The sequence below is a fragment of the Aspergillus alliaceus genome, assembly GCF_009176365.1.
Source record: "Aspergillus alliaceus strain CBS 536.65 unplaced genomic scaffold BDW43scaffold_2, whole genome shotgun sequence".
Taxonomy (NCBI): domain Eukaryota; kingdom Fungi; phylum Ascomycota; class Eurotiomycetes; order Eurotiales; family Aspergillaceae; genus Aspergillus; species Aspergillus alliaceus.
The window spans coordinates 345,528-369,409 of NW_022474685.1; the positions used below are offsets into that span (position 1 = coordinate 345,528).

A 23,882-nucleotide genomic window follows, 5' to 3' on the forward strand; every position below is an offset into this window, starting at 1 on the left:
CTAGAACTATACACTACTATCAACGAGCACAATTCAACAGCATTCGCACTGCCGAGACAGCAATCATGCCCATCGTTACCAATCCCGGTAAGGCGCCTTCATCCCATCCCCAGAAGAGCCTTACGGACAAGCTTTTAGCCACGGTGTGATAGAAACCGTGGTTCTGCTATATCCTGCATTAGCCATCCTCTCTAGTGATTTGTCAAATCTCAGCGCCTGAACGATCAGGTAAAAGTGGATTTTCTGGATCCCCTCAGAATGAAGATACAGACCCTGCATAAATTCTCTTTCTCCGAGAGAGGTATTTTTCTTTTCTCAAGGTTCTTATGGAGTATAGTGGACCTGTTTTTATTTTATTTTTATGTTTTCACATCAATGATCAAATAGAGGAGGTGCTGCAGAGAACTACGCCGTCCGTCTCGGGTGTAGTAGTAGTTACCTAGGGCTTGGTACGAGACCTTCGGACTTAGAGTACTGTAATCGTATGGTACTTATGGAATCCACCAAGTCCGGGTGGAGACTGCCTACTGATTAGGGTCTGTTTACCCACTTCTGGAATGTTTCCCTGATTTCTGATTTGCTCGAATCGATGTATGTACAACGGAATTTACCCCCTCCGATATTCTGGAAAACCCGACGTTGTTCCACCAACGACGACGTCGGAGACCGACTTAGCATTTTTGCAATATGTTCCTCGTTATGTGAGGAATATACAAAGAGAAGCTTACAGTGATAGAGGCACTACGATTGTTAAAACAGAGGAAAAAACGAAAAGACATCGAGGTTATACCGAAACATTAGACAATACGTACATATTGTGCATTCTACTTAAATATGCAGGTATCTATAGCTAGGGAGTAACCCAGTACCAATAACAACTCCAGGTTCCCAGTCTAAAACCCAGCGAACCTCTCAAAAACGTGGTTCTATCCCTTGCAGATAAACTAAGGATTTTTTTTTCTCCCTTCTTTCTTTCCTTGGTCCCTGGTGTGTCATTTCATCGAAAGTTTCACTTAGTAGCAAGAATTGGGATTTAATTTCCAAGTACAATGGCACAGGATTCGCTCGCGGGCCTCCCAAGCGCGTAGCTAGCACAATACTAGTAGTAGTATGCCTCCGGGCCCCTCCCCATCTGACCCATAATAAGTACGCTAAAGCACTTCTTAGCATGCGTTATCGAGATATGGCCTGTTCATCATGAATCACCTCCCATAGCTAAGCACGCATACGTGTTGTCAAACGTCGTCAACGACTGACCCCAGCCAACCTTGCACCACACCATTTCTCAATAACCCACCTATCCATTTTGTCTCTTTAGCTCTCCACCCTAGGCATCAACATTGATAAAACTGATCTTAAGTTCTCTTCTCCCCGTGAGCCGCAAGAAGATGTTATACACAATTTTCATCGCCGCCAAAGGCTTAGCTCAGTGATTGCATCTCCCCCTAGCAGAGAAGCTCACAGTATCTACGTACGCACCACGGTGTGGCTATCGTTCATATGGCGTGCGCCGGTGCCATACTAACCCCGGCAGGGTATCGGGCGCGCCTGGTCATACGCGTTCAGGGCCAGGTCAACGTCAGGACGTCGTCCGGATCCAGCAATTAGGTTCCGGGGAGTGTGCCTCATCCTTCCTGACATATCGAGTAACTCGGTTTGTGCTCTGTTTACTTGATAATTTAATTTAAATTTTATTTTTGCTTGATTCAAAATGGTTCCCGTAAGCCCCCGTTGGCTAGACGAAGGGGGCTTATACCAAACAAGGCGGTTGCAGAAGCCCACTCACACTGTTGACTCCGGATATGCAGGGTTGATGATGTTTGTCATTCGTAAGGTAGGTTGTCGGGCGAGAGTCGCAGAGTCAAGGATTAAGTAACAGGAAACGCAGGCATAGGAGCAATCCTTCTCAGCCCGCCGTGAGCCCTGGAAACTCCTTCCCTTATAGGCGTACAGATTGCAATCCAGATTCTCATGAACATAGATCATGTGTTTCCTGCTCATGCTGACAGCACGGACAAAATCCCGAGAAATCGGCTGATACTCCCTTAGTTTCAGCGGGGGGTTGTTGATCAACGCTCGTTTGGGTCTGGTCTTACTTAACTGATTTTACCTGGACAATCCCGCCCTACCGCCCATATGCATATTTGATGTACTACTCCGTGCCCTATGTATATGTACGGCCCTAGGAAGGATCGCTCTATAAACATCCTTGCTCATAGGCCCCCAATCCATTGGTAGAATCGCCGGAGTAGGGTAGTATCATATACCGTAATACAATATGCGCTTGCATAAGACCATGAATACCGTACATAGTAGGAAATAGAGCACTTCTCATTTGACGCCTGTTGGTCCTTGGCACGGGGTCTTTTTCAAGACTAAACCCAACACTATCCTGGTCCCTACAGTAGTAGCCAGATAGTTGCTTCCTAGGTCGCTATTTAGGCATGGGTGGTGTGCGTGTGTGGCTGCTCTGGGAAGGGAGTAAATTAACCCAAGGACACGACCACGTTCCTTTGTCCTCAAGGCGAAATACCAGGATGTGTACTCAATACCCTACGGCTGGTATGTCCCTAGTTTTCTCACTACTAGAGACAGGTTATTTCTTGTAATTACCAGATCAGGTGGAGTTCCACTATCAGTATCGACTTTGCCTACTGGCCGAAAGCCGGCCGTAGATCATAAGCCAGTGGAGAGTAGCCTTTTAGTTACTTACTCAATAGGGAAGTGTTGGAGACCTAAACGTTTAGGTGTCGGTACCGTGTATAACTAACATATCTAGTGTATCAGAATCCATAGTCTCGCGAGGGGCGGTAAATCGGACATCCGACGAGGGTCGTTAGCAACGGCAAGTCGGATGTCCGCCCATACATGTCTATTTTGCAATATTGATATCTGAACCGGATTTCTGAGGTAAGGCAGCATCCGAGAACGCCGGAAATAAATCGATTGAAGGGTTTTACAATAACTAATTTTAATAAATATGAAGAAGAACAAGTAGTACACAAAGATAGAAATACTGCTCATGTATGGGGCCGATTTATCGCGGAGGGGTAACCCCTCAAGCCCTCAACAATGGAATGTCGGGTATAAATCAGTCTAGCGTTAAATACTACTGTTGTAATGAGACGAGCTTGTCCCTGCGTCGGGATTCAATTACCCGATTAATAATGCCGGCGCACTTTGTCAGCAACATTATAGTGGGTCCTTCCCTTGTTCCTGGGAACCATTACTGGAGAGTCCAGATCTTGAGTTAATATTTGGCACATTTTCTCCCCGACTCCGTATCTAACCCGTATCTAACTGCCGTCTGGATCAGGGAAGCCGTGAAGAAGTTTGCTCCATTTTTTTTTTTCCTTTTAGTTATCTCCCCTTTTTTTTTCTGTTTCTTCTTTGTATTTTTCCGGCTCTAAACTTCGACCGGAACCCGTCTAATGCTTTCTTGGCTTAATTTCACTGTTTACATATCTTTATTACTTGCTAAGAAATTAAATTGGACCTTAATCTTATTTTGCAACGTTGATTCGAAGGGAGTATGGAGATGGGGAACAGAGGGAAAAAAAGCCATACTCGCACCACGGCATTTCTGCCGAAAATCACCCGTACGTAACAAAATTCTTTGAAACACACTGTGTTTAACATTTAACCCGGGACCACTTAGGTTAGTTCCTGTAGCTTAATTATTTTTTCTCTTTCCTTTTCTCTTTCCTTTGCTCGCTATGGTCTTATTTAATTTCAAAGGTAAGGCCCAACGAATTACGGAGAAAAGAGAGACAGGCAATGAAAAATTTTCACTCAATTAGTATTCAAAATTATATTCTCTTTTGTCCTTTCCCTTTCTGTCTTGGGCGGTATCTAGCACTCCCCCCCCCCACCACCATCTCCTTCCCCTTTGAGAGGGCCAAGTAAGATTGCATCTAAAAACAGCCTCATGTGGCTTACCCGTTATGCTCCTAGTGGCTAGCCTCCTGGCATTTGAATTACAATTTACAGAACAACAATACCGGCAAAAGGGATCAGGTAGAGTTAGATAGCAGACGTCAGTTCTTCACGCAACTAGCCCATCCCGGTAATGATGTGCACAAGGAAACACGAGGAAAGAAAAACCCCAAACCAACTGGGGGGAACAATTAATGTATCATATCAATGTTTAATCAATGTCTATTGTTCCCTGCCCTACCAGCTCGGACTCGTCTGCACCGCTCATTTTCTACTTTTTGTCTTTTTCCTTTCCTTTCCTTTTCTTTTTTTTTGCCTTTTTCTTGTTCGCCCCCGGGCATCTAAAGCATTAGATATCCAGACCATATATAGACATCTGATCTTTGATGCCAAGCTATTGTGGATAGCGCAATGGATGACGTGACCTGCGGCATCGGGGAGGCAAGGATCTTCGTGTCTTCTCATGATTTCATAATATAGTCTGGTTAAACCTCCCCTCAAGGTGAAGAGAACCGTTTGGGGTAAGGGTCGATCGGCAGTCTCAGGCTAGATCAATCGTCTCAGCTCACGGAAGGATCCCCGTCATGTGCGGAGAGGTTGTGGAAAAGAGTCTTTGGGGCTGATGGGATTAGGGTGGGAGGGGAGAAAGGTTAGGAATGCTTTCCGTGGATCTGAAACAGCCACGAGAGGTCTAGACTGGTGTAGCTTGATGCGACATGTCGGATCTTGTGCTTCTGGTATCAGAATGATTGGGTGGTTTTGGTTTTCTTTCCTTTTTTTTACTCCTGCTTCTTGTACTTAAAATTTTCCCTTTTCTTTTCGGTGTCGTTCATTGGGGGGAGCTTGGATGTATGAGGGATGAATATCCATGGTTTAATGAACGTGGGACATGAGATAGGGTTCCAGTATATCAGGCTGTATTATTGTTTAACTTGCATTTTTTGCGTACAGTTGCTGACTCAATCACACGATCTTCAGGGTCCGGAAGAAAGTTTGGGACGGGAAACCCTGGTTTTTAAACTGTACGGTTTAGTTACGGAGAATATATTTTGACTTTTTAGAACTGAGTATTGAAATTGAAATCTTGAATTACTTGGATCACGGACGGTGTCCGGATGTTATTGCCGTATTGCCGATGTTTACCCTGAGGTTGAGTCGACTACACTGCCTTAGTCATTGATCCAGTAGGATCTGTGGCTCAGTGATTAGGTGCTGCGGCGGTAGATTCGTAACCCACTTTTTCGACTACATACTAGTAGTTCGTTTAGGAGTGCATGGAATCTGACAAGTTGAACTTGAACCAGCAATTGAAAATCTTCAGATCTCAAATCCTAGTCAGATATACGTATATGCTCCGCGTATGCTTGATTCTCCCATCTATAGCGGGATCGAACAAAAAGATCAGCAGTCTATCACAAGACAGCTACTACAATGAATACGTATACCCCGGGAAAGCAAGGCGTATTTCGGATCAAAAAAGCTAGTCAACAACCCGCGAAATCACCATGGTCTCTTGGCCTTGACATTTTTCATCAGATAACAATCTATGAAGCATCACAGAAGTATACTATACTACGTAAGCAGAGACGTCACGGAGTGGGGCCAGGATGCTGACAGAGGACGTATAGCAGACAGCAGAGAGAGCTAAGCGCTGCACCTTAATTCTGCTAATAACCTAAGTGGCATGAACAAGAAGATAATGGACAAACAAAGACCTTTCCACGTCTATCTAGGCTTTCCCTTAGTACGAAGCTTAGTGTTTTGACCCTCGTGGCTAGTCATACGACTATACGTAAGCCAGCGTTTATAAGCCACGTTCCAGTGGAACCAACCTAAGGCAACATCATTTCCCCCAGGGCCTTTGCTTTTCTCCAGAGATTGCGGCGGCTTCGCTAAGATGATAACTTTATCGTTCCCCTTTGACAACTTACGTAGATGCATACGAATGCTCCGGTCCGGTGTGGGTCCAGCTACGGATTAGGGCTGTCCGGTAGTAAGCCCCGAAGATATTTGATGGATGTCAGAATTGGCTTAGCAGTTGGCCTCGGTCTGGGTCCACGATTCGAATCCTGTGTGGCTGGTTTTTACGGCAGGGCCTTTTTTTTTTTTTTTTTTTTTAATTTTCCTAGTTGGATCCGCCTTTTTTTCGTCTCTATTGGCTTGGCAAATCGGATTATCTGACTAGACGATGTAGGAATGCGTATTCAATGTTCAGGTTGAGTATGAGCGTTATATCGTTCATCTCGGTGAGATTCGGGGACCAACTCTTTATTTTCCTGTATGTTGAATTGCTGATTCGTAAATGGGTAGTTGCCAAGAGCGCTAATTAATCAAGATCGAACTACCGTAATCCTCCTGGCCGGCCTGTTATAGTCTGTTTCGTTTATGGATAGTGACTAGGATGAGTATGTATGAGTGAATTAGATGCCTGGGATTATGCCCGTATTCCGCGTAAAAATCTGCCGTGTAGTCCAACAGTAGAGTAGAGACGCAGCTAATCCTGGGCATACTGTCTGGTGATGGAAGTATATGTCATATACCCTATGCGGGCTTGTAAGCAAGGATTTGACTACGAGGGGGGCCATCTCAGACTAGGGAATACGGAAGGGCGCTGGAGCTGCTCGGTTTGTTTTCCCCTACCATCACAAGCTATACAGCGAAGTGAGTTGTTGACCCTAGGTCCTGCTACTAGTCGCTATCAATCCTATTCTTTCAATCCTGAGCAATCTGGATATGGTGGCTGTGCGTTCGACAAGCTTGCACCTCGTTTTCTCATCCTCTTGTTGCATCCATCATACCCTTACTTCAAGACGGGGCAGTTCTGACCTTGATAGGATATAGACCATCGTCTACACAGTTGTCATAACATCTCCCGTTCGGCCGGTCAGTCATGGGCGCAGTGGCAAACCAAATTTTCCATTCATCCCTCTGCATACAATTTCAGCTTGAACCCATACAGTCCTTGTCTTCCTAGTCTCCTCTTCGCCATCCTCGTTGCCCTCTTCTTCCTACCTATAGTGCGCTGTAATGGCCCCTGCGTGTGATCCTATCTCTCGAATTAAGAGCTGGCCCAATCCGTTATGCCTAAGTTCTAGTTTACTCACTTGTCCACGAACGCAGGGTAGAGCACCATCAGTGATCCTATACCTGACGATCATACTTCTGATGCTTCAAGCCTTATAGGGTCTAATAGTCAGCCACCAACCCTGAATCGAATTAAAGGAGGTGCTAGAGGCGAAGACCCTAATGCGTGGTCTACATGCTTATCGTCCGGGACAGCCCGGGCAGGAACGGATTCTTTTTGCTTCCGGGATCCAGACATAGACATGCGACTAAGTACTCACCCTTACAAAGGATCATAGAGTGATCAGGTGATCGCAGGACCCTTGTCTTTCTTGAACTGCATGGGAGCTAATCTTCGCCCGCTCTGTGACAGAACCTTACATGCAGCATGAATCGAGAGCTTGAGTGTTTATACGTCGGCAATGACATACCTATTCTAGCACGACCGGCATCAAGTGAGCTGTGCACCACGGGAATACTCTGTTTTCTCGGTTACCACACCCTGCTTCCCGAGCCTGTAAGCTCTCTAGACCTCGTTGCAGATAGCGAAGGGGCATATACACAATCACTTGGAGTGTCAGACTTGATCTAGCGTTTTATATTTGATGGCATACACTTGTGTTCTGGGGCCCCCTACGACAAGCACTCCCTGCCGGATGGTTTCAAATACCCAGGCACGGTTTACCGCTTTCGAACATGCTAACATACCTCTCAGCAGTTTAGGATGAGTCACTAAACTTAGAAGTTTGACTCCTTATATGAAGCTGGCCCTCTAACAATATCTCGAACGTTATCCGAAAGGTGAATGAGGAGTCGAGACGAGCTGATTATCAGTACTGTAATTGTACCAAATTATGAGGATATGCCCCAGGCACCACTGCAGGGCTCCATCGCCGGGACCTTTCCTATCCGGGCTAGACATGCACATCCTGCAGTCCTACTGAAACATTATGTTATGTAGAGTAGCACTGCTAGTGAAGAACTGAGACGTCGCCTCATTGCCCATTTCATGTGATTAAATATATTAATAGACATGTGAAAGAATGGGTTCACCTCCGCCTGTGCAATACCGGTTTGGTCCATCGCATTTCCCGCGATCTTAACTGGGTGCCCCCAGTTCCCTGTATACATGTACTTCTATACTACATTCCAATGGACTCGAGTTCTCGAGTTCCTCTTGATCTCATTATTGTTCATACTGATGTGTGGCATGGAAATAACTACTGCTTACTTTAATGGCTAATAGTCATAAAGTTTTGTGCTAGAATGCCTCCCGTTTATTGGAATGCAGAAACGTACCACCCCTTGTTAACGCACCCCCGTCTTTTTCGCTACGTCCTGCCATTAGCATGAACATCCGCTAATAGACAGTGTCGGATATTCTTCATTCACATATGGAGAGGAGGGTGTCCTATTGGTCACTATGGCTAATCAGAGACAATCACTTCAGGCTGAGAATGTATGGCCCGCCTGGATCCATGAGACATACAATGGCTTCGCTGAGGACTTACGCGACTCGAGTGACTCTGGCATGTAGAATGTTATCTACGACTGCCGGGTCAAATAAGGTATGCCCCATTTGGCGGCGAGCGACAGTGTTCCGGCTGCCCCCATTCCACACGGCGGCCAAGCAACCGCCAGGGAGCGATAGGGAATCAACCGAAGGGTATATCTAGCAGTCGATAATCTCTAGGGCCATTTCTCTGGTGACTTCACATCATTGATTTGAGTTCCTCTGAGCTAGAAGTTTCCCATCAGCTTCTTCCTCTTGACACATCCAAATTATATACGGAGTATTATCGATCCGTTCAGAACCACCAAGCATGACGTTACTCGCTAAGCCACCATCCCTAGCTTGCCTGCTGGTACTGGCCCTCCTGATTTTTGCATCTATCAGCCTCTCGTACCCTATTTTGGAGACATCCAGACCTGGGCCGTTGCATGCGCGCAGTCCAGATCCAGTGCGTCACACAAACACTCTCCATCAGCTTTAAAGAGACTCACTGACTGTTCAGTAGAGAATGGTGCCTGGCACCAGCAACCTAGTCGATGACATCTTCAAAAGCATGGGGATGGATAATCTGGCCAAGCTCAACCACTGGAAGGATGAACAAAAATTTGATGAGGGGGATAGCACTGCGACTGCCAACGAACCGCAGAACAACAATATTGTATACTCAGATAGCCACGGCAAAAAGCAAACAAACGAAAGCGAGCTGTCAAATCCAGCAGACGACCCCTCTGCTTTTGTGAGCGATTTGTTCACCTTGTTGGCAAGTAGGTTTAAGGAAGCAGTGCACAGCAGCGATGAGCACACTTTGTCCTAGGGGTAGACTTGGTTTGTAGCGTGGAGGTGACTTGCTGTGAGTGAGTATGCTTGGTTTGTCTTGATCTATTGTCTCTCTCATGTCTTTCCTTCTACGTCTCGAAGCTGTTCTCCTTTTTACGGTCCCCTTTTCTCTGTGTTTTGATTATATGTTGGGTCGAGCACTTGTATTCTCGTACGACTATATCAGCGGTATAATGATTGACGACGGGATGGATAATAGCGAAAAGCCCGAGATACTGGTAGGAATCCAACAATACCAATGAAGTTCAAGTAAGCCTCGGTATCCGCAGCAGTAAAACCCGGTCTCATTGATCGGCATAAGCAAATAAATCCGCCTTAAATCCGTACCATAGTAAAACAGCGTCAACTCACCCATCCGATCACCGCAATTACTCCAGACTACTGACAGAAGGAATCCCGCAGTATGGCCGACTTCCTCGATCTCCGAAGCGGGCAGATGGGGCCGAGAACCAATTCGGGAGATGGTGATGAGCTTGATATGATGCTTCCGTAGTGTGTACCGCCAACCAAATGGACCCTCATGTGGAGATAAATTTGCCTTCACACCCCTCAATCCATTTACTTCTTTACCTCTGTTTAACCTAAACGTCGTGTTCGAATTGTGAGGCTTGCGCACGTCTTGAACCTTTTTAATTCAATATTTTATATAGAAAAAAAAATAAGCTCTCGATACCAATCATGCCTTCACTTGTTGGACGGGACGTCGGCCATACTGGCTATGGATTGATGAGTATGTACTAAATCTCCATTCTTCAGTTATTTTACTTTTGGCTTTATTTGCTACATAACCCGAAATCCGAGTTCTTCACTAAATTGCTTTCTTCTTTTGCCTTTTCTTCACCCCCTGTCCCCTGTTCATTATTCCCCTAGGCGCATGCGTAATCCGCAAAAGCAAAATAAAAGAAGCCAACATCATGCAGGAATGACCTGGGTACCCCAACCACCCCCACAAGAACAATGCTTCGAAGCCCTGAACACCGCCCTCGCAGCTGGCTCCAATTTCTGGAACGCGGGCGAACTCTACGGTACCCCTGAGTACAACTCCCTGCATCTGCTTAGCCAGTATTTCGCCCGGTACCCGGAGAATGCGGAGAAAGTTGTCCTGAGCATCAAGGGTGGGCTGAAGCGCGGGGAACTGACGCCGGATGGCTCGGAGGCAAATATTCGGCGCAGTGTGGATGAGTGTCTTCGGTTGCTTGGGGGGAGGAAGAAGATTGATATCTTTGAGTGCGCGAGGCAAGATCCTACGACTACGGTTGAGCAGACGGTTGGGGTGCTTGCGCGGTTGGTGGAGGAGGGGAAGATTGGGGCGATTGGGTTGAGCGAGGTTGATGCGGAGACTATTCGGAGGGCGTATGTTTCTTTTCTCTTTCTCTTTCTTTTTCTTTTATTAGGGGTTGGTTGTTTATGGAGACTACGGTTGATGCTGACGTAACTATTTACAGACACAAGGTGCACCCGATCGCTGCCGTGGAGGTTGAGCTATCGTTGTTTGACATCACTATTCTGCAGAACGATGTCGCGAAAGTGTGCGCGGAGCTCAATATCCCCATTGTGGCGTACTCGCCCTTAGGACGGGGTGTCTTGGCTGGCGCTTTTACTAAGGCTGCTGATATTCCTGAAGGCGATTTCCGCAGGACATTGCCCAAGTTCCAGGATGACGCAATGAAGCAGAACATCAAGTTGGTAAATGAGGTGAATGACCTGGCCTCTCGGAAGGGCGTTGCGCCAGTCCAGATCGCAATCGCCTGGGTCCTCACCCTCAGCGACAGGCCTGACATGCCTACGATTATCCCCATCCCCGGTGGCACGACGAGCGCCAAGGTCACGCAGAATTTGCAATCGCCTCGTTTGACTGATGCAGAGATGGCTGAGATTGACGCAATCCTGAAGCAGAATGAGGTTTTCGGTGCTCGGTACTGAGAATGTACGGAAATGGAAGGTTTGAGTTTCAAAGATGCTCTATTACGAGCGCAACCGTTTCAATCTAAAACATTATACTCCATATATAAGTAGATAATAGAGAGAATCAATGCGAGTTGGTAAATCAAGAAATTAATAGATAGCTGTTTGGTAACCTAGAGGAGTCTGCTATGGTTAGCGCTCTGTTGACTGCGACGACTGGATATGAACATTCAATTGAGCAGATTGAAAGGAGTCAGATCAAGTGTAGAAATGTCAACATGCAACCTCGCAACAGTGGACTGAGGAGGCTGTCGGAATTGCAGAATTCTTGATTCATTCATCATAAAAAAGGGTTTCGAAGACTATGCGGTTAGTCTACTTACCATCAGTTAGAAATCGAGTTGCTCCGGATCAAGTCAGCTATGGTGCATAATATGCGTATAATAGGAGCGAATCTGGTCGTGATCAGTAACTGTCCGAGGCTAAAATCATTCATTTCCAAGACAATGGCCCGAGGGCATGAACGGTTGTCCACCGTGAGGGAAAAAAAAGGAAAGGAAGAAGAAAAGGAATTGGCGGCGTGGGGGGTTTTTTTTTCTCCGTCCGCAATAGCCTCGTCACGTGCTCCGGCTGTATACTCGATCGCCCTAGCCTTAGCAGATTGATGCTTTGTGTCGCCGCAAGACCCCCAGTGTCAGGTCCTATCTAACAATTGACTTCACTCAATCCTCCCCTATTGTCCCTTCTCCGCTCTCCCAATGACCGAGTCTCCGGGTTCCCCTCTTTCTTCCATCGCTTCCGACGACATGTCGGACCGCGAGGAACTGAAGCAGGGCTTCTCTCCCCCGGCTTCCAATATGCCTCCTTCAAAACGTCGCCGCACTGGCGGCGTCTCATCCTGGGATCGCAATACCCCAGTCTCAACAACCTTCCAAGATGAAATCCCTCCGGCCTCCCCGTCTAGTTCCATCTCTTCTGACACCTCGGGAGACATCCCCAACTCCCCTAGTACTCTGGCTCTTATCGGAGGCAGCCAGGACGACGACTACAGCGGCCAAGGTAATGACCAGGTGACCGTATGCCGATGGGAAGGATGCGATGTAGGAGATCTAGGGAACATGGACGATCTGGTGCAACACATTCACAACGAGCACGTCGGCAGCCGGCAGAAGAAATACTCCTGCGAGTGGTCCGATTGCACTCGAAAAGGTCAAACGCATGCAAGCGGATACGCATTGCGCGCGCATATGAGGAGCCATACGAGAGAAAAGCCCTTTTACTGTGCGCTACCTGGTGAGTCTTTTTTTTCTTTTCTTTCTGGCAGGAGTTTATGGTCCCAGAATCCCGGTGTGGGGGTTCGTAAAGGGCAAAGCAAAAATAGAAGAGAAAAAAAACCCTAACTTGCGACAGAATGCGATCGCAGTTTCACCCGTTCAGACGCCCTCGCCAAACATATGAGAACAGTCCACGAGACGGAAGCCCTTCGACCCTCCGATCCTGTACCGAAGCATCACAATCCGCCCTCCGCCATGGGGACCCCTGCCGGGACCCCGGCTAGCAAGCTCCAGCGCATCAAATTGAAACTTTCGCATCCGCCCAAAGAGGATCCAGAGCAGTATAGTGAAAGTGTTAATGGCGACCCGGAGGACCTTGACGAGTTCGAGATTCCCGAGTTCAGTCCAGAGCTCGGCTTCGATGATCATGAGCTCTCGCTTCCACCGCAACAGCTGTATCGACTACTCCGTCGACAAATCCACTGGGCAGAGAAAGAAGGTGTAGATCTACGCGATGATTGGGAAAGGATCAAGCCAAAGAGGAAGCATGCGTTCCTAGAGAAGGAGACCATCATCGAGGACGTGTGCGATGCTGAACTCCGGTTATTCAGCCTCCTGATGAGCAGCGACAATGTATCGTCGTCCGCCGTCACGAACGGAGTAAATAAGCACTCCGAACCAGCAGATACGGAGATGAAGCCCGAAATAGAGTCCGTCGCTGTATGAGGGGCTCAAATCGACTACTCTTACTTTTTAAGTCGACCAACCTACCTTTTCGGCCTCTTGTCGCCTTTACTTCCTTTTACCCCTCTTTCACCCCCTTCCTCCTATACCTTTCTTCTCTCTCTATATCCTTGCCCATGTCTTCTATGGGTATAACTTTTACGAGCCAAGATACCTAGTCGGATCACCTTTGTCTTTTCTTTTTCTACAATTTTTTGGAGCACGGTTCTCAGTCACGGGTTGATTTATCTCTATTTTTCGGCAACACTGCTATTGAGTTTGTCAGTTTGTACTTTTACGGAATAGGAATTTTCGATCTTTACTTTTCGTTTCTTCTTCTATATCTTCCTACAGTGTTACATAGATATACGTCCAAGCTTTTTGTCATGGTGCAGTAGGTACAACCGGTGGAAGCCAGAATTGATGCCATGGTTCCTAGAGCCTAGAACTACCCTCCGTTACGACCTTGGAAGATCAGTTGACTATCGCTACAATTTACAGTACTGAATGGATTGGAATGTTGAATCTTGTTTTTTTTTTTGTTAACATAGATGACGAAAGGGTTATGCATAGATTCAAAGCCGCCGATATTTTCGATCACGACCTCGAGTAAGTAAAAAAGAGATAAGACGAAACTTCTAATGATATCTTAATACGTCTCCCAGAAGAGATAAATGATCCAAAGCAGAAATCAAACTCCGGAATAGCACCGCCAATAAGATACATGAAACGATGAGAACACCATAACCGCAGGGCCCATCACCGAGAAGGGGGGTGTTGTGGAATACAACGAAAAGAGACGGAAACGAAAAGCTAATAAGAATCAAAGCTGTCACTCCACGAAAAGGGGGACCAGGCTAAGGAAACAGATATGCGAACATAACAGGCCCATTGCTCCAATTGCAGGACAGGAATAAATGTGAAACATAAAAGCCAGAATATATCATGGAACATCATATCAGGTCCACTCATGCTCAACACTCCTTCATATATCATACCAGACGCCGTCGCCATGCTTTCCCAATGATGCATATTTACCGCGGATGAAGAAAGAAAATCAAAACAAACACATCACAGAATCAAAGTGACTGATCTTTTTTTTTTTTTTTGTGCCGGCTGACTGCACAGAACAAGCACCACCAAGTCTAGACTCCATTGGACGCTGGGGCGACGACAGCTGCAGCTTTCTGAGCAGCCATCAATTTTCGATACATTTCTTGGAGTTTGGCTCCTCCAGCTTCTTTGTTAGGCCAATGGTTATCCGCAACAAAATGCCTGCCAACTGAGTCAGTAAGAGATATCGGCACAATAGGTGAGAAACACAAACCATAACCGAGTCTCTAAGGAATGCATAGAATCTTGTCCCTTCAAAGTACCATCTATAAAATCACCGATCTTACGAAGGAGACGCCGTAACTCAGAGGCACGCTCTGCTTTTTGCGGGAAATTCTCCTTCGTAACTGCTGACACTTTCCTCAAATCGTCACGGATGGGCTTGAAGAAGAGGCGTGCGACGTCCTCCTTTCCTGCAGAATAACCGTTCTCGCTATTTTTCCGGCGACGAACATCCTCACTCGAGGCGTCGGACGTTCTATTGCGGGCACGTTCGCTCTCATGTATAGACCTTGGTCGGGAGTCATAGCCCGGGGTGTGATGGCGTTCAACGCTATCTCGAGCCCCATGGGTATGAGAACGGTGCCTTGATCGATCCACTTCACGATGGCCCTTGCGAGAGATTGAAGGTGCTGGCGAAGCTGAAACGCTGGCGCTGGCATGGGGACGAGAACCTTTACGGTTGTTACGGTGATGATTGTCAACAGCCCTCTTGGCATTGAGACTTGCTCCATTGGTGGCTTTGTCTTTGAGAACGGATAACAAATAGTCCGCGCGGCGCACGAGGTGAACAGCGCCTGGAGATTTAGTAGATTTATCTTCGGCATTTAAGCGCTCGTTCTTTCGTTCAACTCGATGCTCCTCAAGGAAGAATTTGTCCCCGAGGGCAAGATCAGGATCATCTCGGATCTGGGCCCAGGCACCATAGCCGTGACGCGTGATACCAATGCAGAGCATCCCATCTTCTCGGGCACCCCATGGGCAGGAGTAGTCAGCCGCTTTAGTAGCCTCGGGTATCCGAAAGTTCTTGAAATCAGACACCGCGCTTGTCGCTTCCTTCAGAATGCGCATCTCAGTAGGGCGTTCAACAATGGTGTATGCATTGAGACGCTTAACACCATGTAGATCAAATAGAACGGCTTTTTTCTCCTTCTTCGTAGGCATTTTGCCGGCATTTTCCAGAGCCTCCATCTTCTCAATATCCTCACGAACAAGAGAGGCAGCCTTTTGTGTGATCTCACGAAGGGAGGTCTTGACGGTTTCCCTGTCACGTTCTAGAAGACGCGCCTCGCGAATGACATCCTCTTCACGATCATCAATATCGCCATAACGCAAAAAGGCACGTAACAGGTGACGATATTCCTTCTCAATAAGTGGTCGTTTGGGATCCAACTGTGGGTTTGCATCAGATTCATCTCCGTCGTCAATGGCGACTTGGGCCCTCGCTTGTCTCTTCGCTTTCCGTTCTTCGCGAGAATCCCGTTCATCACCAGGCACATTACGCTTACGAGGCCGGTTTTGCTCGATAACTTCAGCTAGGTAGCGCTCATCGGCTTTCTTTTTCTCCTCTGCTTTGATCTCCTCCAACTGCTCCTTGGGGATAATATCATCCCAAGTAAGATCATCAACTTTGATGTCAACGTAGTCAAAAGCCTTTAGGAATTCCTCACCGCCATCGGCCTGGATATCATCGGCTTGTTCAGTCTGGTGCAGTTCGGCGTTTGCGAGCACCGAGTCGATGTCGAGCTGCTCTAATTTCTCCTGATTACCGGTTTGCTCAAACATCTTCTGGCCACGACGCTTGAGAATGCGCGAGATATCATCAGTCGAGTTCGGTTCACTGATAGATATCCCATTACGGGCCATCTTGTTTTGAATCTCTGAGGCCTCCTTGTCGGTGACGCCACGTTGAATGGTAATGAATTCTAAGAGAAGCTTGTTTCGGGCTCTCTCAATCACTTCCTCTTCTACTGTGTCCTTGGAGACTAGACGATACACGCTAACCGGCTTTGTCTGTCCAATACGATGCGCTCTTGCCATGGCCTGGAGATCAGCCTGGGGATTCCAATCTGAGTCGAACAAAATAACCGTATCAGCAGTCATGAGATTGATTCCGAGACCACCTGCTCGGGTAGAGAGGATAAAGGCAAAATCACTACTACCAGGAGCATTGTAATGCTCAATGGCCAGGCGACGAGAAGCCGCTGGAATCGTTCCATCAAGCCGTTGATATGTATAGCCACGGAACTCCATATACTCGCCAAGGAGGTCAAGCATCTTAACCATTTGGCTGAAAATTAGAACGCGGTGACCGTCACGTTTTAACTTTGCCAGAAGTTGGTCAAGAAGCATCATCTTACCACTGCTGGTGATCATAGCTCTCAACACGTCTTCGCGGCGAGTACTGCCTTCTAAGATCTTCGCTTCGGCATTCGGAAACATGAATGGATGATTACTGGCTTTCTTCAGCTCCATCATAATGTTCAAGAGAGATTGTTTTTGGCCCTTGGTGCCCTCGTTTAGCGCAGCATAATTCTTAGTAAGAATGTTCTTGTAATACTCCAACTGAACGTCTGACAGCTCTACTCGAATGATCTTTTCCACTTTGGGAGGCAAATCTGATTCCACCTTAGATTTCGTTCGCCGAAGCATAAAAGGTTGTATGGCTTTCGTCAGCTCCGCGAGCTTGTGTGAGGCAGCCTCCGCGTTCAGATCCATGTCCACATCAATGTCAACCAAGCCAGGATTTAAGAAGTCCAGAAGGGCAGAGAGTTCTGCGAGGTTGTTCTGGATAGGAGTACCCGTGATAAGGAGCCGGGCAGGAGCCCTAAACTCAAGGAGCTTTGCATACAGCTGAGATTCACGATTCTTTAGTCGGTGTGCTTCGTCAATAGCCATAAATTGCCATTTGAACTGGCTCAAGAAAGAAGAATCTAGTAAAACATATTCATAGGTCGTCAGGAGGACGTTGAACTTTGGCCGCCGAGGGTTCCCATCGATCATGAGCTCGTGCTCTCGTAAAACCGTCCGGGCAGCCTCATTGCCATTATAGACAACATAATTCAAGTCGGGAGTCCAGTTATCGAACGTCTCTGCCCAGGATGGCATGGTAGATAGGGGGACGACGACCACAAAAGGGCCTTGTTGACGTCTAACATGACGTAGCCAATTGATGAAGGACACGGTCTGTACAGTTTTACCCAAGCCCATTTCGTCGGCAAGAACGACATTGCGGTTCTTGACCCAGTTGAAGGCCATGAAATTGAGGCCTTTGACTTGAAATTCCTTCAACTCGCCGTTGCGCAAGAAGGTTGGGGTGCCCTTTATGGCTTCGAATGACTTTCGGCTAGCAGGGTTGGACTCTGACTTATCGGAGACCGGAGGCCGAGAGTAACGATTTAAGAAGCGATCTATCTCGCGCTGAGCGATGTCACTAACAAGCTCCTCGCTTTCCCACGTACACGAGTCGTAGAAAAGGCGTTTCCATTTCACGAGGTACTCAGTTCCCTCGTCGCCCTCTCGCATAGCAATGACTCGTTCAACCTGCTTGTAGTCCTCAATGGCATCTACGTCTCTTTCGCGATCAAGGTTCCACTTTTCCCGGTCTTCGGGAGCTACATCCTCGTCTTGCTTCAAACGAATGTCTTCATACAGGACCTTTCGGATGTAATTGTCAAGCCGGCGGGTGCTGCGACAGTTTGCAAGAGACTCGGCTGTTTCCCATGTTGCATGGTAATGGGATTTGCCTTGCCACTTTATGTAGAACTCGAAGTCATGACGATCGAGATCGGTATTACTAGAGTCTACATCTGCTTTGAGACGATGGTTGAGCACAACGTCCACAGCAGGACGATCATCCTCCACTGTGCTCACCCAGTAATTCTGCATTTGGTCATCCGGGTCATCCTCAAACATTGAGTCATCATCGTCCTCATTATAGGTGGACACCCTAGCAGCGTTTCTTGTCGAGAAGCGAACCTCGGCATGGGAAGGTATGTTTGCCGCTGCCTGCAGTCGTCGACGTTTCGACTTGCCGGAGCGAGCACGTCCGCCACCATATTCGGATTCAGAACTCTCTGATTCTTCTGAGAATGAGGACCGGGTAGCGGAACGGGAGGGGCGCTTAGAGGGTTGTTGGGAGGCTACAGGACGCCGACGCTTTGAGCGAGGTGCCACTGCATCGGAATCAGAGTCTGAAAGAGATTGGGCTACCTGGCGTGTCGTGCGAGCTCGTCCACTACGGCGAAGTCCGTACAGGTCTGGATTCTGTCTGATATAGTCGGATTCGTTGACCGAGGGTGATTTCCGTTTCGTCCCTCGGTTGGTTTCTGGTGATGAAGAATTTTCGCTACTGGACTGGCTACTGTCCTTCACGTTGTCCTCAATCGCAGATTCATCCTCATACCCCTCCACATCGGGGGAGCCGGCGTTATACGACTCGTCCGCGCCGTCTCCATCTGGTGAGGAGTCGGAAACGACGTGATTGTCAACAGAATCAAACATATTGCTGCCGCTGTCACTAGCTAAGGCCTCGTTCCTAAAGCTGCCAGTGTCGGAGGCAGGCGAGGCCGGATGACCATTGGTGAAGGCCATCGCGGTCGAGGGTTCGGAGGTAGATGGGATCACCATGCTAGTAGCTACACGAGAAGAGACATCAGCATTGAAGCTCATAGTAGGCTCGGCGAGAAACGAGAGATATAGTGTGGCATGAAACAGTAGTACGCGACTCAGTCTCCGATAAATAGAAGCTGAAAAGTCAACAGAATAAGGTAGTACGTAAGATATGATGCACGGAGGTTATTTTTGATGGAAGGTCTGATGAAACGCGACGGAGAGTGATGATGAGAGGATGGCAGATGCAGGAGCAAAATCAAAGGCAAAACCAGACCCAGGAGAAGAGATACATCCAGACCTTGACCTAAAGGAATTTAGAAATCCTCAACACAGGATATGGAGAGGAATTCTTGTGTTTCTCGGTGGGTCGAGACCGTGGAGAAGTACCCCAGCCGACAGTACCAGGACACGTCTGAAAGGCTAGCAAAGAAGAACAAAATACTCACAATCCATAGCTTGGTGACCCCAAGGCAGGATAAATTGAGGGAAATAATGGTGAAAAGGAAAAGGAGAGTTGTGGGGGAGAGGCGGGGAGATGAGGTGGTGGAGAGGGCGAGAAATGATCGAAGGCCGCTGAGAATATAATGAGGGAGTAGAAAGAGAGTTGTACGTCGGCTGGAGGTGAGCGAGTCCCCGTGAAGGGATTGGCTCGCAGCCTGATCCTTCAGGCAGTCACAGCCCACCATGCTCTGCGTGGCTTAGCGCCAACACAAGCGAGGCTCCAATAGGCTTGACAGATTCTTCCATCACGTGATCCGGTGATCCGGAGCAACTAAGATTCCGGAGAAAATTTGGGGGGTCCCCACTCACCAATCATAGGCAGGAGAAATAACGTAGTCATGATTCATGCCTAAGGCACACACGCTTGCCCACAATGCCTGACATAGTTTTCTTCTCCAAGCCCCTCTTCCTTGAGGCCTTCCAGCACTGTCCTTTCCTCGTCTTTATTACCTGCTGGCAATCCGCTTGCGCAGTTATCTGGTGTCTTCTGCCTTCCGCCAGCACGACTGGAGCAGTGTGAACTTTTCTGCCCGGTAGAGGCCACCCCACTGTGGACATTGTTTCTTGCTTTTACTTATTTGATATATACAGCCATCAATCCACCTATTCATTTGCGCATCGATTCAACCTGAACAGGCACCATGTCTGACAAGCTGACCAGGTATGTTTTTTGTGAGCTAAATGGATTCATGCTTGATAGAACGTTCTAATTAATTTTGTTTCATAGAATTGCTATTGTCAATAGTGACAAAGTAAGTTTGAAGTACCCCGCTGTCGACTATATAGGTATACGACTTTTTTTACTCACACGTGCTTCTTCCAATCAATCAGTGCAAGCCGAAGGTACGGAATACACAACTACTCTATATTCCCATATATGAATGGTGCTTACTTTTTCCTTTCGCAGAAATGTCGCCAGGAATGTAAAAAGTCTTGCCCCGTCGTCCGTACGGGTAAGCTTTGTATCGAAGTCACCCCGGAGTCCAAGATTGCCTTCATATCCGAGCGCCTCTGTATCGGTTGCGGTATCTGTCCCAAGAAATGTCCTTTCGGTGCGATCAATATCATCAACTTGCCGACCAACCTGGAAACCCAGGTCACCCACCGTTACTCTGCGAACAGTTTCAAGCTTCACCGTCTGCCCATGCCTCGCCCCGGACAGGTTCTCGGTCTTGTCGGCACAAACGGTATCGGAAAGAGTACCGCTTTGAAGATTCTCAGTGGAAAGCTGAAGCCTAACCTTGGACGCTACGACAACCCACCGGATTGGGAAGAAATTTTGAAGTATTTCCGTGGTTCTGAACTGCAGAGTGCGTATACACCCTGAGGCCGAGCCGGGCAAAGAATACAATGGTTGCTAAAGTTATGTAGACTATTTCACGAAGGTGCTGGAAGATAACCTGAAGGCCGTTGTGAAGCCTCAGTATGTCGACCAGATCCCTAGAGCAGTGAAGGGTCCGGTCAAGAATGTGGGCGAGCTCATTAAAGCTCGTGCCCAGCTGGACAACATGGAGCACATCCTCGATGTACTTGGTATGTGGAATCTACTCTCTCAAGCTCTTGTGTTCGCTAACTAAACTTTTCTACAGAGCTTCGGCAAGTTCGCGATCGTGATATTGACCATCTTTCCGGAGGAGAGCTTCAGCGATTCGCCATCGGTCTGGTCTGCGTTCAAAAGGCCGATGTGTAAGATATCTATACTTGCCCGATTATAGCTTCTGGCACTAGTTCTGACACTGTCACAGTTACATGTTTGACGAACCGTCTTCTTATCTTGATGTTAAGCAGCGTCTCGCTGCCGCCCGTACCATCCGAGAGCTCCTACGACCCGATGACTATGTTATTGTTGTTGAGCACGATTTGGCCGTCCTTGACTACCTTTCCGATTTTGTTTGTTTGCTTTATGGAAGACCCGCTGTTTATGGTGTTGTTACATTGCCTGCTTCCGTTCGTGAAGGTATCAATATCTTTTTGGATGGTCATATCCCAACCGAGAACCTGCGTTTCCGAGACGAATCTCTCACCTTCCGTCTCGCCGAAACAGGTGATGAATTCCTTGTTGACAAGGGCCGTTCTTTCAGCTACCCTAGTATGGAGAAGACCCTTGGTAACTTCCACCTGAAGGTTGATGGGGGTAGGTTCACGGATTCCGAAATTGTCGTCATGATGGGAGAGAATGGTACTGGCAAGACCACCTTCTGTAAGATGCTCGCTGGCGCCGAAAAGCCCGATAACGATATCTCGGTGCCTAAGTTGAACATCAGCATGAAGCCTCAAAAGATCACCCCTAAGTTCCAAGGCACTGTCCGTCAGCTGTTCTTCAAGCGTATCAAGGCTGCTTTCTTGTCGCCGCAGTTCCAGACCGATGTTTACAAGCCTCTCAAGATGGACGATTTCATCGACCAGGAAGTTCAGAACCTGTCTGGTGGTGAATTGCAGCGTGTCGCCATCGTCCTGGCGCTCGGAATGCCCGCTGACATTTACCTGATCGACGAGCCTAGTGCTTATCTTGATTCCGAGCAGCGTATCGTGGCCGCCAGAGTTATCAAGCGTTTCATTATGCACACCAAGAAGACCGCTTTCATTGTCGAGCACGATTTTATCATGGCTACTTATCTTGCTGACAAGGTTATTGTTTTCGACGGCAAGCCCTCTATTGACGCACACGCCAACGCTCCCGAGTCTCTAGTCACTGGCTGCAACACTTTCCTGCGTAACTTGGATGTTACCTTCCGTCGTGACCCCAACAGTTACCGCCCTCGTATCAACAAGTACCAAAGTCAAATGGACCAGGAGCAGAAGCTGAGCGGCAACTACGTAAGTATCTTGAATGACGTTGCTATAGAACTATATGCTGACGCTAATTTTCTAGTTCTTCTTGGAGGGAGAGAATTGAAAAGGTTGTCCCAGGGAAGCGTGACCGCGGCCATCGTAACAAGAATGATGATCGCGATTCCCACCAGCGGCAAGATCGACGTCGCGGGAAACGGAGGGACCTTCGGTTAGTGGCGTTTTTCGGCGTTACCAAGGCTTCAACTCAAACTAGGCGGCGCCGTCCCCGTGGTGTGTGCCCTCTTGGTGATATGGATGGTGCTTCAGAGGAGGACGATGAGGAAGACAACAATGACTAGGGCTGGTGGTTCGCCTGTTCCAGTCCGCTTTGCTGCGTCCGGTTGTCTCCCATCGCTAACCCTTTCTCACACCCACACCCACACCTCTGTCCGCTCAATCTTCTTTTATCTTCACCCATGTTCGTAACTGAAGGTATAGGGCCCTAGTTCAAATGGGGGGGTATTTTGGGTAATGGTTTTTGGATGGCGTGATTATGCGGAGTTAAGATTGTCAAAAGTTTTGATGATTTTATGGTATAGATGGTCAGTCGACCGGCATGTAGATGAGTCAGGACTGGATATAGGTCAAGGTAGCTGACCATAGTTCATATCATTTGCTTTGTACGAGAAGCCTTGCTACATATATATACTTGATTTGTATTGCAGTAGTCAACCTCGGTGGTTTCTACTTTAGCATGTATGAAAACAAAAATGCCAAGCGACGACCCAGTCCACCCTCATCGTGTCTGGGAGATGCAGTGCTATACATTTATACAAGTATAGATATGCATTTTTAGGCACATGGCAGTATACAGCTCTTGTCCATGTTTCAGCTCATATATTAGTGCTCCTATCGTTCCATTCAAGCTATATTGTTTGAGATATATATATATATGTACTATTCTAATTGAAAATATTAGCCAGTCAGTGTCCACGACTTTAAGTAGCGTATTACTGGTACGGTCATATGATGATAGCAGGTCTTATGTTTATTCCAATCAGGTAATTTTCTAATGCAAAACATTTATTCTTGGTATAATTAAGTCTGATCAGGAAAGCTTTCAAACTACTAATTTCATTAGGTGAAAGGCGTGTCCTTAGCATCACACACTGGCATGAATACCGTCTCTCATTGCTGACATTCTCTTTATAATTTTCTCCCAGATCCTGTGTCCCATCCCTCAGCACTCCACGTCTTGCTCCTGGAGTCTCCACGCCAGCCATGGCACTAGCGCTTCCGAACTACAGCCGCAGAAAGAGGAATCTTGCCCTGTTCGGTACGCTAACCCCAGTACATAGTACCCAGTACTGCACTCCATTGATCAACATCCATCCTTATTAGCACCAGCCCTACGACAGTCCTAACCATGCGGCAGCAGCAGCAGCAGCAGCACACTGTACCGTACGATCTTGGCCCGAGCACTGGGGACAGACTCAATGGTTTCTAGCTCGTCGGCCGAAACAAAGAACGGGGATAAATGGGGACGAATCTTTCAATGAATAACAATCGAGGCCCAAGGCTTTACAACAGGATTCGCCCTGTATCCCCTCCAGAGATGCACGAGTAGGTCG

The 23,882-nt window shown here is 47.6% G+C and overlaps 7 protein-coding genes across 7 annotated transcripts; 5 read left to right on the top strand and 2 right to left on the bottom strand.

Moving 5' to 3' along the window:
* Positions 1 to 2,686: 2,686 nt before the first annotated feature.
* Positions 2,687 to 3,035, bottom strand: BDW43DRAFT_259917 (uncharacterized protein). Its single transcript, XM_032040143.1, has one exon. The coding sequence runs from the start codon at positions 3,022 to 3,024 to the stop codon at positions 2,776 to 2,778; it is 249 nt and encodes an 82-aa protein (XP_031905680.1). The 5' UTR covers positions 3,025 to 3,035; the 3' UTR covers positions 2,687 to 2,775.
* A 998-nt stretch (positions 3,036 to 4,033) lies between these two features.
* On the top strand, positions 4,034 to 4,551 carry BDW43DRAFT_259919 (uncharacterized protein). The gene has a single exon (XM_032040144.1). The coding sequence runs from the start codon at positions 4,070 to 4,072 to the stop codon at positions 4,358 to 4,360; it is 291 nt and encodes a 96-aa protein (XP_031905681.1). The 5' UTR covers positions 4,034 to 4,069; the 3' UTR covers positions 4,361 to 4,551.
* A 3,752-nt stretch (positions 4,552 to 8,303) lies between these two features.
* Positions 8,304 to 9,487, top strand: BDW43DRAFT_259924 (uncharacterized protein). Its single transcript, XM_032040145.1, has one exon. The coding sequence runs from the start codon at positions 9,021 to 9,023 to the stop codon at positions 9,324 to 9,326; it is 306 nt and encodes a 101-aa protein (XP_031905682.1). The 5' UTR covers positions 8,304 to 9,020; the 3' UTR covers positions 9,327 to 9,487.
* A 419-nt stretch (positions 9,488 to 9,906) lies between these two features.
* On the top strand, positions 9,907 to 11,783 carry BDW43DRAFT_259926 (aldo/keto reductase family protein). Its single transcript, XM_032040146.1, has 3 exons — positions 9,907 to 10,079; positions 10,270 to 10,702; positions 10,795 to 11,783. Exons 1-3 carry the CDS (start codon positions 10,028 to 10,030, stop codon positions 11,270 to 11,272), a joined length of 963 nt encoding a protein of 320 aa, XP_031905683.1. The 5' UTR covers positions 9,907 to 10,027; the 3' UTR covers positions 11,273 to 11,783.
* A 116-nt stretch (positions 11,784 to 11,899) lies between these two features.
* Positions 11,900 to 13,760, top strand: BDW43DRAFT_69576 (uncharacterized protein). Its single transcript, XM_032050401.1, has 2 exons — positions 11,900 to 12,547; positions 12,665 to 13,760. The coding sequence occupies exons 1-2, from the start codon at positions 12,013 to 12,015 to the stop codon at positions 13,252 to 13,254; spliced, it is 1,125 nt and encodes a 374-aa protein (XP_031905684.1). The 5' UTR covers positions 11,900 to 12,012; the 3' UTR covers positions 13,255 to 13,760.
* A 5-nt stretch (positions 13,761 to 13,765) lies between these two features.
* Positions 13,766 to 19,559, bottom strand: BDW43DRAFT_259928 (chromatin-remodeling ATPase CHD1). The gene is made up of 3 exons (XM_032040147.1): positions 19,425 to 19,559; positions 14,579 to 19,001; positions 13,766 to 14,526 (listed from the first exon to the last, which is right to left on the bottom strand). The coding sequence occupies exons 1-3, from the start codon at positions 19,429 to 19,431 to the stop codon at positions 14,397 to 14,399; spliced, it is 4,560 nt and encodes a 1,519-aa protein (XP_031905685.1). The 5' UTR covers positions 19,432 to 19,559; the 3' UTR covers positions 13,766 to 14,396.
* A 1,583-nt stretch (positions 19,560 to 21,142) lies between these two features.
* On the top strand, positions 21,143 to 22,471 carry BDW43DRAFT_69636 (P-loop containing nucleoside triphosphate hydrolase protein). The gene is made up of 2 exons (XM_032050402.1): positions 21,143 to 22,296; positions 22,352 to 22,471. Exons 1-2 carry the CDS (start codon positions 21,229 to 21,231, stop codon positions 22,373 to 22,375), a joined length of 1,092 nt encoding a protein of 363 aa, XP_031905686.1. The 5' UTR covers positions 21,143 to 21,228; the 3' UTR covers positions 22,376 to 22,471.
* The last annotated feature ends 1,411 nt before the right edge of the window (positions 22,472 to 23,882 follow it).

Coding starts and splice junctions, on each gene's coding strand:
- BDW43DRAFT_69636 (XM_032050402.1), top strand. CDS start 21,229: ATGTTTGACGAACCGTCTTCTTATCTTGATGTTAAGCAGCGTCTCGCT. Junction 22,297..22,351: donor AGAAGCTGAGCGGCAACTAC/GTAAGTATCTTG, acceptor CTAATTTTCTAG/TTCTTCTTGGAGGGAGAGAA.
- BDW43DRAFT_259924 (XM_032040145.1), top strand. CDS start 9,021: ATGGTGCCTGGCACCAGCAACCTAGTCGATGACATCTTCAAAAGCATG.
- BDW43DRAFT_259917 (XM_032040143.1), bottom strand. CDS start 3,024: ATGAGCAGTATTTCTATCTTTGTGTACTACTTGTTCTTCTTCATATTT.
- BDW43DRAFT_259919 (XM_032040144.1), top strand. CDS start 4,070: ATGATGTGCACAAGGAAACACGAGGAAAGAAAAACCCCAAACCAACTG.
- BDW43DRAFT_259926 (XM_032040146.1), top strand. CDS start 10,028: ATGCCTTCACTTGTTGGACGGGACGTCGGCCATACTGGCTATGGATTG. Junction 10,080..10,269: donor TACTGGCTATGGATTGATGA/GTATGTACTAAA, acceptor AACATCATGCAG/GAATGACCTGGGTACCCCAA. Junction 10,703..10,794: donor GCGGAGACTATTCGGAGGGC/GTATGTTTCTTT, acceptor AACTATTTACAG/ACACAAGGTGCACCCGATCG.
- BDW43DRAFT_259928 (XM_032040147.1), bottom strand. Junction 14,527..14,578: donor TCCTTAGAGACTCGGTTATG/GTTTGTGTTTCT, acceptor CTCAGTTGGCAG/GCATTTTGTTGCGGATAACC.
- BDW43DRAFT_69576 (XM_032050401.1), top strand. CDS start 12,013: ATGACCGAGTCTCCGGGTTCCCCTCTTTCTTCCATCGCTTCCGACGAC. Junction 12,548..12,664: donor CTTTTACTGTGCGCTACCTG/GTGAGTCTTTTT, acceptor AACTTGCGACAG/AATGCGATCGCAGTTTCACC.